At 40.4% G+C, this 13,134-nt stretch overlaps 1 protein-coding gene across 2 annotated transcripts in view; it reads right to left on the minus strand.

Annotated features, from left to right (window-relative positions):
* The window catches only part of lamb1a (laminin, beta 1a), a 90,441-nt gene that overhangs the window by 69,062 nt on the left and 8,245 nt on the right, over positions 1-13,134 (minus strand). Inside the window, exons 1-6 of one of the 2 annotated variants that reach the window (XM_059987529.1) lie at positions 8,329-8,370; positions 7,067-7,196; positions 4,595-4,668; positions 3,268-3,456; positions 3,041-3,104; positions 1,583-1,788 (exon numbers count right to left, since the gene is read on the minus strand). In XM_059987529.1, the coding sequence (XP_059843512.1) occupies positions 1,583-1,788; positions 3,041-3,104; positions 3,268-3,456; positions 4,595-4,668; positions 7,067-7,196; positions 8,329-8,355 (690 nt within the window). In that variant the 5' untranslated portion in view covers positions 8,356-8,370. Of the gene's footprint in view, positions 1-1,582; positions 1,789-3,040; positions 3,105-3,267; positions 3,457-4,594; positions 4,669-7,066; positions 7,197-8,328; positions 8,371-13,134 lie in introns of those variants that run through there. The other variant, XM_059987528.1, reaches the window with a different exon arrangement.

The raw sequence follows: 13,134 nt of genomic DNA on the forward strand, positions 1-13,134 counted from the left end.
ACTAAAATCTATGACTTCCTGCTTGCACATATCATTAGACTCAATTCTTATCGATAGTTATTTTCTCAAAGAAAATAGTAGGAACAAGTGTGAAAATAGTAGGAACATGATTTTCTCTCCAAGTCAATTTCTGTACCATGTATTAATTCTCAAGAAAAGTCTCCGAACTTCAACAGTAATTCTGTTCCTGATATTGAAGCATTTATCATTTAATTAAAATTAAACTTGTTTTACTTATAGAGAAGTTATAGCACAGAAAAGGGCCATTCAGCCCATTTTGTCCATGCTGAAACCATTTAAACTGCCTACTCCCATCGACCTGCACCAGGTGCAATAAAGTCACAGAGAAGCACTTACAACAAAAAGTTAAAGCGCCTGTCAAACAAAAATGGAGGGAGAATTCAATTTCTTAAATTAAAGGTCAATGATTAATTTTTAGTAGCATTTTTTCAATCCCATCAAGTGTTTGGTCTTTAACATTGAGACACTGTGTTAAAGAATCTTGGTATTATGAAACAAGAAGCTGTGCTCATCAGGGTCTACTCAATCTTCAACAGATTTTTAAATATTTTGATGATAATCGGAGTAGAGATAGAGTCTACCAAAGGAGGTGTAAGGAGCACCTTCCCTCTGCTAGCCTGCAGGTTACTCTCGGGCAAGGTGTGGCTCCAGCTTAGAACACCCAAATCAGGGTCACATGAAGCCACGGAAACAGGTCATGTTAGCAGCTGGTACACATCACAAGTCCTGGCTATGCGCCTATTGATAACAAGCAGACAACCTCTGAAGATAACAGCTGGGGTCACCTGTCTTGTAGACACACTGCCCAGAAGAAGGCAACGGCAAACCACTTTGTAGAAAAAGTTGCCAAGAACAATCACGGTCATGGAAGAACCTTGATCTCCCATTTCATATGACATGGCACATCATGAATGAATGAATAAATGAGAGTCACATGTACTAAAGCATGACATCAATAAGTGGAGCACAAGAATCCCACATTCAGTAAAACAAGTGAATTATTGATCTCAGACACAAAACAGCTGGGAAGCTGAAATCAGACGCACCAAGAGGGGAGAAAGGAGTTTTTCCCTCACTCATTCTTGCTTACATCTTATCAGCTGGCTAACAGACAGCCTCAAACAACTCAACTGCCATTCTTATCTTACAGCTGGGTTATAACTCAGGAAAAGTAGTAGAACTTAAAAATGATTTTAAGAAAATATCTGCTCGACAGCCTGCAATCTGAGTCCTGCAGAAGGAAACTGCAAATCTATCATAGTTACTAAGAATGTGAATTCAAATACAAAGGTCTGTCTTAAGACGTACAACAGGAAATGGCAGAGTCAGGTCAGGGAAAGTTTTGTCTGGGTTCAATTAAGCTCCAAAGTAAACTCCATTGAGAGGCGGTTTATGACTGCAGAAAAAAAATGCCTGACCACACATTTTGTAACCATATTAGGTCTAGTACCACAGAAATTTGTGCTGCAATATTTAATAGGGAAAAAAAAGCAATGAAACATATTGAATATTAGTTCAAGACAAGTTGAAAATAATTTTTTTTAACTATTTTTGCACTTGCCTTCCCTTCAACATCTTGATCATCAGAATCATGAACGGGAGCACATTCACTGGCATGTCCATAACAGAAACAATTGCCTCGAACCACCATGTCATAGATAGCATAGTAATATTTTTCTTTGATTTCCATTCGTGAGTCTAGTAAGTTGTCCCCCAAAGTATGGAGCTTAGTGAACCTTATCCTCAGGTTAGTGATCTTCAACATATCTTCAAAACAAAATATGCAATTACATAAGAATTTGTTGCAGTATCTCAACAATAGCACAATTTCCTCAAATGCAAACTTATTAATATTAATTCCACCAGAACCCAATACTCATCTTCAAATTGCAACATTATATTAAAAAAAAAGGCTAATAAAAGTAGCTGCCTAACCAATTTATTCACATATTGCGATACGCAGAATAGGCCCTCCCGGCCCTTTGCACCATGCCACCCAGCAATCCCACAACTTGACCCAAGCCTAATCACTGGATAATCTTACAATGAAAAATTACCCTACCAGCCAGTACCTTTTTTGGACTGTAGGAGGAAACCAGAGCATATGGTCACGGGGAGAACGTACAAACTCCTTACAGGCAGCGGTGGGAAATGAACCCGTGTCATCTGTACTGTAAAGATCCCATACTGCCCCAATTAAGTAACTGCATTAGAATCTTTTGTAAATTAATTGCAAAAGATACTTCTATTAAAAGGTGCAAATATCACTAAAAGCACATGTAGAATACCAAATTGAAAAAGACCACATCTACAGTAAACCTTTTTGAACAAAAAAAATTTAAAATGTATTTTATCTATATAAGTTTACACTACAAAGAGGAACAATGAGAGACTTAAAAAATAAATTGAAAAAATTTAGTATGCAGATAAGTAAGATAGCAGAACTGGTGCACATGATAAAAATTCAGCTCGACTAACGCAGGTGTGGATTCTACCTGCCAACTTCTGAATGATTCTCAGTTCTCTATCAATTAAGAACTTCCCATGATAAATATTAATCTGAATGGATTCACTGCCAATTTTTTAATAGGCAACATTAATATTTCAAACTTTGTCAGAAGTAGTTAAGAGGAAGCTGTTTTCTTAGCAAAATAAAATCTCCACCTGTCAATATTTTGCTTTGACAAAATAGAATATGGCTGTTATTTCATGAGGAACGTAACAGACAGAACTAAACAAAAGCTGGAAGTTACGATCTTTTAAAAAATGTCTGTATATTCTAATTCTCTGCCAAAAAATACATCCTGAAAAAGGAACTTTCTACACTTATTAACAGCAAAGAGGTTTTAGTCAACAGGAAGCATGCAAGCCCCAGGGGGGAAGTAGGTCTAATACAAATCCATCTGAGCAGTTGTTAGTGTCAATGCAGAAACAATCAGAAAAACAATGTATAAATATTTAGTGATCCAGATTGGTTGTGGCAGGAAAAGTAAATCATAAGACCAAATTTAACAATTACTTTGTATTCTTCGGCTGTAAGGATCTTCGATTTTAAAGGCTGGATCCAACACACGATAAATGACCTAAAGATAAACAACAATAATTTAAGTGACAGAATGCTCATGTCACAAAATTTGATTCGTGAGTCACATCCATGGAAAATGAGCCTTGAATTTTAATATAATACTCCTTACACTTGCACAAAGTTTCAAGCCAAAGAGACGTAATTATAGACTCATGACAAACCTCTCCTTCTGTAGAAGGTTCAATATCAGAGTAGCGAGAATCACAGATAATGTCATCCACTTTCTTCAATGATCCTGTTGAAATACCTGGGAAGGAGGCCTCACAGTCATAAGCGTAATACCTGTACACCTGCCAAGTCTTCCCAAAATCTGAAGATCGCTCAATCATCATAGCAGCCGGACGAAAAGTCTGAGCACACAAAAGAAAAGAGTCTTTGATTTGATCGTGAACAAGTCTTCATCACGTTCTCTTATTGATAAAGCCAGAGTCCAAGTAAACAACCAAAAAAAAGAGATATTTGAAAGCAACCATTTTCACGAGCACATCTTTTCATGAATACAGCTTCATCAGACAGCCCTTGATTGGCTGACCACTAGCAAATGTTCTAAACTCAATAAATCCTGGCTGCTTCAGAAAGTGTAGCAGAGATGATTTAAAATATTACTGCACTTACGAACAAAAGTTCGAACTCTTACAGGTTAGTGAGAATGGAAATTTTAATATGGAAAAAATCTGGAAACAGGTTGGTATTGCTGAAGTGGCCATAAAGCTGCAGATCTGTCCAAAACAACCATCAATATCCTCAATAGGGAACATTCTCATCTAATTTGGCAGTGTGCATCTCTGTCTCTGTCAGCAATGCATTTGGCACCAAGTTGTTCTCAGAAATAGATTAGCAAAATCATCCAATGGCGCAAGGTCAATGAGGGATGAGAAATAAATGGCAACCTTGACATTGCTGACACATCCCTAAAATGGTTTTAGTAACACAAGATGCAAGAATCCCTAACTAGAGCCCATCCTATATTGTCATAGCATTACACTCATGCCATAACTATCATGCACAATCATACAAAACCTGATAAATCTATTCCATTTCTTATATGGACCTCTTTTTCAGCAGACTTCATTGAGAGCCTTTTCAAATACAGCAGAGGCTCTCCCAATGTCAGCCACTAGTTGTACAGCATAGTCCTAAACATGCTTGTTTTATATAAAAAAAGAATTTAAGGCAATCTGTGTCACATCACCCTCAGTGGCATCTGAAATGCTCTCAGAGAATGTGACAGAATGCATGCTTGAGCCTGATAAACCCACAAAACTACTCATTAGCACATTGTTGGTACATAGCCAGATTCATAACCCAAAGGACATTTATCTGCACATGGAAAATTCACATTAAGATCACTTTGAAAAAAAGCTCAGTCACAAAGCAAGCTTCACTCATTCTAAAAGAAAATCACTAATAAAGTCATTTCAAGTATTGCTTCACTTATGTAAACATCAAGGCTGTCAGAACATCCATCATTACAATTCAACTCTTTACCTTGAAAGTCATAATGAGGTGGGTAAAGTGAAACTCAGCCTCCAGATCCAGTTGAAGGGAAACATTTTCGACGCCTACAAAAATGATTTTATTTTTGAAAAACTTATTACACTAGTTTAAAAATTTCCAGCGTATGATACTTAGGTTAAGAGACAAAGCAGAAAACAAATTACATGGACACTTGAGTATATATCACAGGTGCTCCATACAACCAACTGGTATCTGCGTTCCAAACAAGCTCACACCACAGAGGAGAGAGAAAATAAAACATAGGTGGTCACATGATAAAAGCGTCATCATGTTGTTAAGAAGGTGTATGGTGTGTTGGCATTCATCAACCGTGGAATTGAGTTCAAGAGCCGTGAGGTAATGTTGTAGTCATACAAGACCTTGGTCAGACCCTACTTGGAGTATGTTCATTTTTGGTCGCCTCACTCCAGGAAGGATGTGGATACTATATAGAAAGTGCAGAGGAGACTTACAAGGATGTTGCTTGGATTGGAGGGCATACCTTATCAGAATAGTTTGAGTGTACTTGGCCTTTTCTCCTTGGAGCATTGGAGGAAGAGGTGACCCGATAGAGGTGTATAAGATGACAATCGTGTGGTTAGTCAAGAGGCTTTTTCCCAGGGCTGAAATGACTAACACGAGACGGCATAGTTTTAAGGTGCTTGAAAATAAGTACTGAGGGGATGTTGGGCCAAATTTTTCACACAGAGAGTGGTGGGTGCATGGAATGCACTGTCAGTGGCGGTGGTGGAAGCGGGTACAATAGGGTCTTTTAAGAGCCTCTTAGGTAGGTACATGGAGCTTCGTAAAATAGGGGGCTATGCACTAGGGAAATTCTAGGCAGTCTCTAGAGTAGGTTACAATGTCGGCACAGCATTGTGGGCCGAAGGGCCTGTAACATACTGTAAATTTCTATGTTCTACATACAGTTTGGGAAGCAGAGTAATGAAACAAAGCACCAAATCCAGAAGGAATGTCATTTATGGTCAAGTGGTTCTGTAGGTGCCACTTTTAAAGATTATGTCAACAAAAGTTTTTACAATGTGCATCTTGTGTGGAACTCTGTGCACTGAGGCATCTTGCTTTAGTAAGTGCACAGCTGAAATAATAATGCGATTAAAGAGAAAATACATAGCATTTTATAACATTGCATTGTAATATCAAAACACTCTTCTCTGTAACTTGCAGAAGCAGTGCCTTGGAAAACTTAAAACTATCTCATTTCAAAATGAAGCCAGTTAAATGAAAGGGCTCAGATGTATGTCCAAGAATACTATTAGAAATCAAAGGATCTAATATATTTCTAAATGAAGGAAGCAAAATGGTTTTCTTCATCCCTGTCTACCTTCAAGTTTTGTTGCTATTGCTGCATATTTTCCCCTCAAATTAGACAACATGTAGAACTCCATGACATTTGATGTAAAGATGCATCTGAGAAGTGGCAGATCACAACACTGCACCATGATATTAATAACAGAACTAGCTTCCTCTACTTACAGCTGTTGATCAGACACAAATGCTGTGGGATCCAAACTGAGTTCCATGGGCCAAATTATTTCAAATGAATCTCATGAGGAATCTAGTTACACTTCAGACTTACTTTTCTAAATAAAACTATCCAAGCCAAACAATTGAGTTAAATTAATGTTTAAAGCTATTCATAAATTTTTACAAAATAATTCATTTATTTTATAAATGAAGATCAAAAGCACTTTGGCTGCACAATGTTTGATTTGAGAAAATATTTGTATCAACCTTTGCCACTGCCTGATTTTAATGTAATATTTAAGTTCGCCTTTCTCTAATGAAGAAGTCACCACAATGAAGTTACAACATCCTCTATACAGATCAACTTTGATCTTTCCAATTAGGAATGTTTCTCATATTTCTTTTTTTCTTCTTTACAAACTCTTTGAATTGCAAGCTTGACTGAGATATTGTGGCGTTACAAAACAATCCCTCAGGCTTCAAGCGAGTGATATTTTGTCTTTTGATCAGAGTCGCAAATTGTTGTTTTAAGGAGGTTCCTCGCTTATTCACAATTAATAGCAAAGGGTGACTGGGCAGAAATGAGCACTGGAAACTTTCACTGATTTTTGTCCACACTCTTCCCTCTACAATCTGATTCCTGGCTTTTCCATAGTTCAGAAGCACCAAAACCAACTGGCAGGAATACAAAAAATAGACTAATCTGGTCAGCATAGTTTATGGGGCACAGAGACATCTTTTAAATCAACAAATCATTAAATTGCAAACTTTAAGTTAATGTTATCGCATTAAGATTTCACTAACAGCTGAAAGCTTGTTAGCCTAAACAAATCAGATTCTAAATACAAACAAGAGAAAATCTGCAGATGCTGGAAATTCAAGTTCCTCCAGTGTTTTTACTGTGTTGCTCAGATTCTAAGTACCTATCTTTGTTAGCAATGAACTTACTCAATTCACAGAGGATCTAACACATACCATTTTCAGACTGCCACCAGGTATTCAGTCGGTTGTGAGCAAAAGTCGTGACCACATTCTCAATTCTGTGACTGTTCTGATTTTCGGCAAAAGGAGTCCGCGAATCACATGAAAAGCATTTCTTTTCGTCCTGTAAAACCAAGTTTAAAATATATTTGTTCTACTTTTCTCAATGAGATCAAAGATATGTCAAAATTATAACAACAGACCAGTATCCCTATTGATAGATTGGAAAAATACAAATCTAACTTCGCCATTCTATGAAGATATTGCTATTGGTATCTATCGCTATTAAAGGTGGAAACAAGAGACACTGTGGATGCTGGAACCTGAGGCAACAATCTGCTGGAGGAACTAAGTGGGTCAAGCAGCATCTGGGGCAGCACTGTAGGCATAGTGGTTAGAACAATGCACTACAGTGCCAGTAACACAGGTTCAATTCCTGCCACTGCCTGTAAGAAGTTTGTAAAGTCTCCTCATGACTCTGTGGGTTTCCTCTGGGTGCTCCAGTTTCCTCCCATAGACCAAGGACGTTCTGGTTGGTAGGCTAATCGGTCATTGTAAATTGTCCCGTGATTAGGCGAGGGTTAAAATTGAGGGGTAATTTGCTGGGCAGTATAGCTCAAAGGGCTGGAAGGGCCTATTCCCCAATTCCGCACTGGATCTCAACAAACAAAATAAATCTGTGGGAAGAAAGGAATTACCAATTTTTCATGATAAAAACCTGCATAGGGAGTGACATGGCTTTCCAACCCACAACATTGACACTTTCTTTCCTTCCAAGATACAGCTCGACCCCCAAGTTCCTCCACCAGATTGCCTATTGGATGGTGCACCAAAATGAGGGCAGATGGGTGGGGAAGTGGAGGGGAAGGAGGGGGAATAAGATTAATAATACTCTAAAGCAAAACAACACTACAATTTGCAGGAATGTGGCACTTCTATTATAGTAACACCAGAAGACTTTTCACACAATATTAAAGTGACAAAACCATAAAAGCTATTAAGACAATCTAAAGTTTTATCAGAGATTTAAAATTTTAAGGATCATTTATTTTATAAAGCATAAAAAAGGTAGGGTGTGGAGACTACCTATAGCAATGGGTACCCAGAGCTCAAGAGCCCAAGGACACCAAGGGGAGAGTGATTAAGATCAAGGCTATGCAAGAGATCTTACAGGGGTACACAAATTCTTACAGATCAAGAACAGGAGAGTCATAGGAGGAAATGAAAATTTTAACCAGATCAGGAATTATAGCAACCTGGGCGTGATTAAGTTGGCGTATCATTAGCACTTCTGGATAAACAAAACGGTACACAATGGAGGCCAGCTAGGATGTCACTGAAATAGCTGAACCTAGAAGTGAGAAAGGGTTCAAGAGGAAATGTGATAAACCACGAGAAGAGGAGGAATGGATAAAATCAAATACAGTTCAGGTAGTAACAGTAAGACATCCTTTTGCTTATGTCTATTTCAGAGCTTTCCAACATTTTTTATGCCATGAACTCCTACCATTAACCGAGGGGTCCATGGACCCCAAGTTGGGAAACCCTGGTCTATCCTATCTATCTGAAGTACATTAATTTGCATTGATTAGTGCTTGGGGAAATAGAAAATAGAACTGGGATAAGCTAGTTCCATAACACAAAGCAGATCAGAAGCATCTCAAATAATATTTAAAAAGAGACAGGTGCTGCCAAATATAAATTTGGCCCGAGCTTATGTTTACAATACTTTATATCTGATAGTATCTCTCACAGTTACATGAAGCATACAGAACTCTGTATAGTCGGACTACAAATCACAATGTGCACATCACAAACATAAAATTAGTTTAAAAAGTTCAGTTAATGTAAACTCACATGAGCTAGATATTACAATTTCATACCATAAAATATTCAAAAATAAACTTTATGACTCCAATGTGAACTGCTTATGGTGGGAAGAATCAAGTGGCCTTTTTGTATGGAAGATCCCAGCACCATAATTACATGTTTTGTGACCATTGATCTTGCATCTTAGGCATTCCCATGCATGTTTCCCAACCACTTTTTCAACAACAAAATTAAAGACTTTTGCAAATCATAGATTACTACTTTCAGCAACTGGTTCATGGCTTTGATTGCTTTTAATTGTAATAATTTTCAAACAATCAAGAACAGACAAGCCAATTTAACCACCAGTAATTTATCTCTGGCTTCTCAGTAAATCAGGTATCATTAAAAAAAAACAATTCAAGAGTTAAAAATCAATTTCAATAGGTACAGTATCAGCTGCTATTTACACATTTTTTTCCTTTTCAAGGATTAAAGCTTTGAACAAAATGTCTATCCTTAAGTAATTTAATAGCAGGTGGCCATGGAATTTGATAATTATTGGCAAAAGTCTAAAATACTAAACAGCTTTATACGTAAGGGAGAATCATGCTTTTTTAATCTTTTGCCTTGGAAAGTACAATTCATTAAACAATTGTGCCTGCACTTAGAGACATGATTTTCAAATAAATCTGTGTAAGTTCCAGCATGTTTCTCAGTAATCTATTAATGTGCCTGCATTGACATGAGCCTCCATGGCAAGGAGTAACCAATGGTGAGGTTTTGATTGTCACTGTCAGCAAACAATGAAGTGGTCACACTGGCCCAATTCCCTCAAGGCATCATGGTTACATAATATATTGAATGAATGGCCAGTGCAACCTCTCAAAATTAATTGTCAGAGAAATTGTCAGAACCATGATCTCCTTTTGCCACGTTGAGGCCACCCTCAGGGTAAAGGAGCAATGCCTCATATTCTGTCTGGGTAGCCTCCAACTTGATGACAGGAACATTGATCTCTCCCCCTTCCCTCTTCTTCTATTTCTCATTCTGGCTTCTTACCTCTTCTCTTCAACTACCTTATCACCTCTTCCTGGTGTCCCTCCTTTGTCCCTTCCTTCCATGGTCCATTCTCATCTCCTATCAGTCCTTCCTCTCCAGCCCTTTACTATTTGCACCCACCTGGCTTCACCTTCTAGCCAGTCAAAGTTCAAAGTAAACTATCAAAGTACATATATGTCACCATATACAACCCTGAGATTCATTTTCCTGTAGGCAATCACAATAAACACAATAGAATCAATGCAAGATCACACACAACACAGTGGACAACAACCAATCTGCAAAAAATATGTGAAAACAAAGAAAAATATTAATTAATAAATAAGCACTAAGTATCAAGAACATGAGATAGAGTCCTTGAGAGCAATTCCAGTCCATTGGGGACAGTTCAACAATGGGGTGAATGAGATTATCCCTGATTGTTGAGGGGTAATAACTGCTCCTGAACCTGGTGGTGCAGGTCCTGAGGCTCCTGTACCTACTTCCAGATAGCAGCTGCGAAAAGATAGCATGGCCTGGGGTCCTTGATGACGGATGGTGCTTTCCTGCAACAGTGCTCTGAATAGACGTGCTCAATGGTGGGGAGGGATTTACCTCTGATAGACTAGGTTTTATCCACTACTATTGTATGCTGTTCCATCCAAGGGCATGGAACCAGTTAATATACTCCACCACACATCTATAGGAGTTTGCCAAAGTTTTAGATGACATGCCAAATCTCAGAAAGCTTCTTAAAAAGTAGAGCCACTGCCATGCTTTCTTCATAATGGCACTTACATGCTGAACCCAGGAGAGTTCCACTGAAGTAACACCAAGAAACTGAAAGCTGCTGAGTTTCTCACCTCTGATCCCCAATGAGGACTGGCCCATGACCCCCAGTTTCCTCCTCCTGTAGTCAACAATCAAGTCAAGTCACTTTTATTGTCATTTCGACCATAACTGCTGGTGCAGTACATAGTAAAAATGAGACGTTTTTCAGGACCATGGTGTTACACGACACAGTACAAAAACTGGACTGAACTACGTAAAAAAAAAACAACAGAGAAAAAAAACACACAACAACTACACTAGACTACAGACCTACCCAGGACTGCATAAAGTGCACAAGACAGTGCACAAATCAGCTCCTTGATCTTGCTGACATTGATGAGAGAAGTTGTTGTTGTGGCACTACTCAACCAGATCTTCAATCTCCCTCCTAAATACTGATTCATCTGCACCTCTGATTTGGCAAACTTAAATATAGCATTAGAGCTTCGCTTCGCCTCACAGTCATGTGTATAGCCAGGAGCTAAAGCACACGGTCTTATGGTGCACCTGTGCTGACGGAGATGTTGTTGCCAATCCAAACTGACTGGGATCTGCAAGTGAGGAAATGGAAAATCCAGTTGCACAAGTTGGTATTGAAGTCTAGAACTTGAAGTTTATTGATTAGTTCTGAGGGGATGATAGTACTGAAAGCCAAGCTGTAGTCGTATGCATCTTTGCTGCCCAGATGTTCCAGGGTTGAGTGAAGAACCAATGACATGGCATCTGCTGTTGACCTGTTGTTATGGGAGGCAAATTGAGTGGGTCCAAGTCACTTCTCAGTTTCATTTTATTTTACGTGAGGAACTTTGTGCACTGGCAAGGACAACATCACAGAGCTGAAGATATAGAACACCACACTGTAAATAAATACTGTATGAAAATATAAATATATATAATATATATAAATATAAATAATAAAACATACTGTGGTGACCCACTTCCCAGCGCACTCGAACCTGCTCATAAAGTGGCACGTGCCGGCATTGAGGCCGGTCCCAAAGAGGGCGCCAAGCCTGCTTCACCAGCAAGGGGAAAAGCCCGCGCACGGGACGGGACTGTGAATACGCACCCCCTACGGCATTCCCGCCTGGGGAGGGCGGGAACAGGAAGGCTTTAAGGTGAGGCCGCAAAATTTGAATAAACCTCTTTTGCAACCGCAGCTCACCGACTACATGTTGTTATTTCAGCGCTGCATGTAGCACACCGCTACAATTGGTGACCCCAAAGGCCCAAATGATGTTTGGACCGGAGATGAACGACGCCACATCTGTTCATGCAGTTTCATTAAAACTGACAAGCTTCTGGACGCTGCGACCTCACCTATGCTTCCAGCAAGCAGAAGCCCAATTCCACATTCGGCAGGTAGCCTCGGATGCCACACGTTACTACTATGTGGTGAGCTCCATCGACCAGGAGACAGCCGCCCAGGTTGAGGAGTTCATTCAGTTGCCCCCGGAGGTTGGCAAATACACAGAATTCAAAGGCTTGCTCATAAGGACTTTCGGACTCTCATGGCGTGACCGAACTGCCCGCTTACTGCACCTGGATGGTTTGGGGGACAGGCCACCGTTGGCTTTGATGAACGAGATGCTGTCCCTGGCCGAAGGACACAAGCCTTGCCTCATGTTTGAACAGGCATTCTTGGAGCAGCTGCCCGAGGACTTATGCCTGCTGCTGTCTGACGTGGATTTCAGCGACCCCCGGAAGGTGGCGGCCTGGGCAGATGTGCAGTGGAATGCCAAGAAGGAGAGTGGGGCGTCTGTCGCACAGATCACCAGGCCACGCTCCCAGCAGCAGACCAGACCATGCCTGGCCGCAGAGCCCACTAACCCCAGAGGCAGGGGTGAGGAGACCAATGAACAATGGTGCTTCTACCACCAGTGGTGGGGCACAGAAGCCCGTCGCTGTAGCCCATCCTGCAAGTTCCTGGGAAACACCAGGGCCAGCCGCCGCTGATGGCTACGGCGGCTGGCCATCGGGATAGCCTCCTGTATGTCTGGGACAAGCAGTTGGAACGCCGCTTTTTGGTCAACACCGGAGCCAAGATCAGCGTCATACCTCTGATGAGTTAAGACACCCGCAGCAGTGAACTGGGTCCCACCCTGAGGGCAGTGAACGGCAGCACAGTAAGGACCTATGGCACCCGTACGATGCGGCTACAGTTTGACTCCAGCCGGTTCACGTGGAACTTCACCCTGGCCGCCATAGCCCAACCGCTCCTAGGAGCGGATCTTTTGCGAGCTCACAGCCTACTGGTCGACCTGCCCAGGAAGAGACTGGTCCACACCGAGACTTTTCAGACGTTCTCCCTGGGTGAAGCCCAGTTGCCAGCCCCACACCTAGACTCCATCACGCTGTCCCGACAACGACTTCACCAGAGT

The sequence above is a fragment of the Hypanus sabinus genome, chromosome 13, assembly GCF_030144855.1.
Source record: "Hypanus sabinus isolate sHypSab1 chromosome 13, sHypSab1.hap1, whole genome shotgun sequence".
Classification (NCBI taxonomy): Eukaryota; Metazoa; Chordata; class Chondrichthyes; order Myliobatiformes; family Dasyatidae; genus Hypanus; species Hypanus sabinus.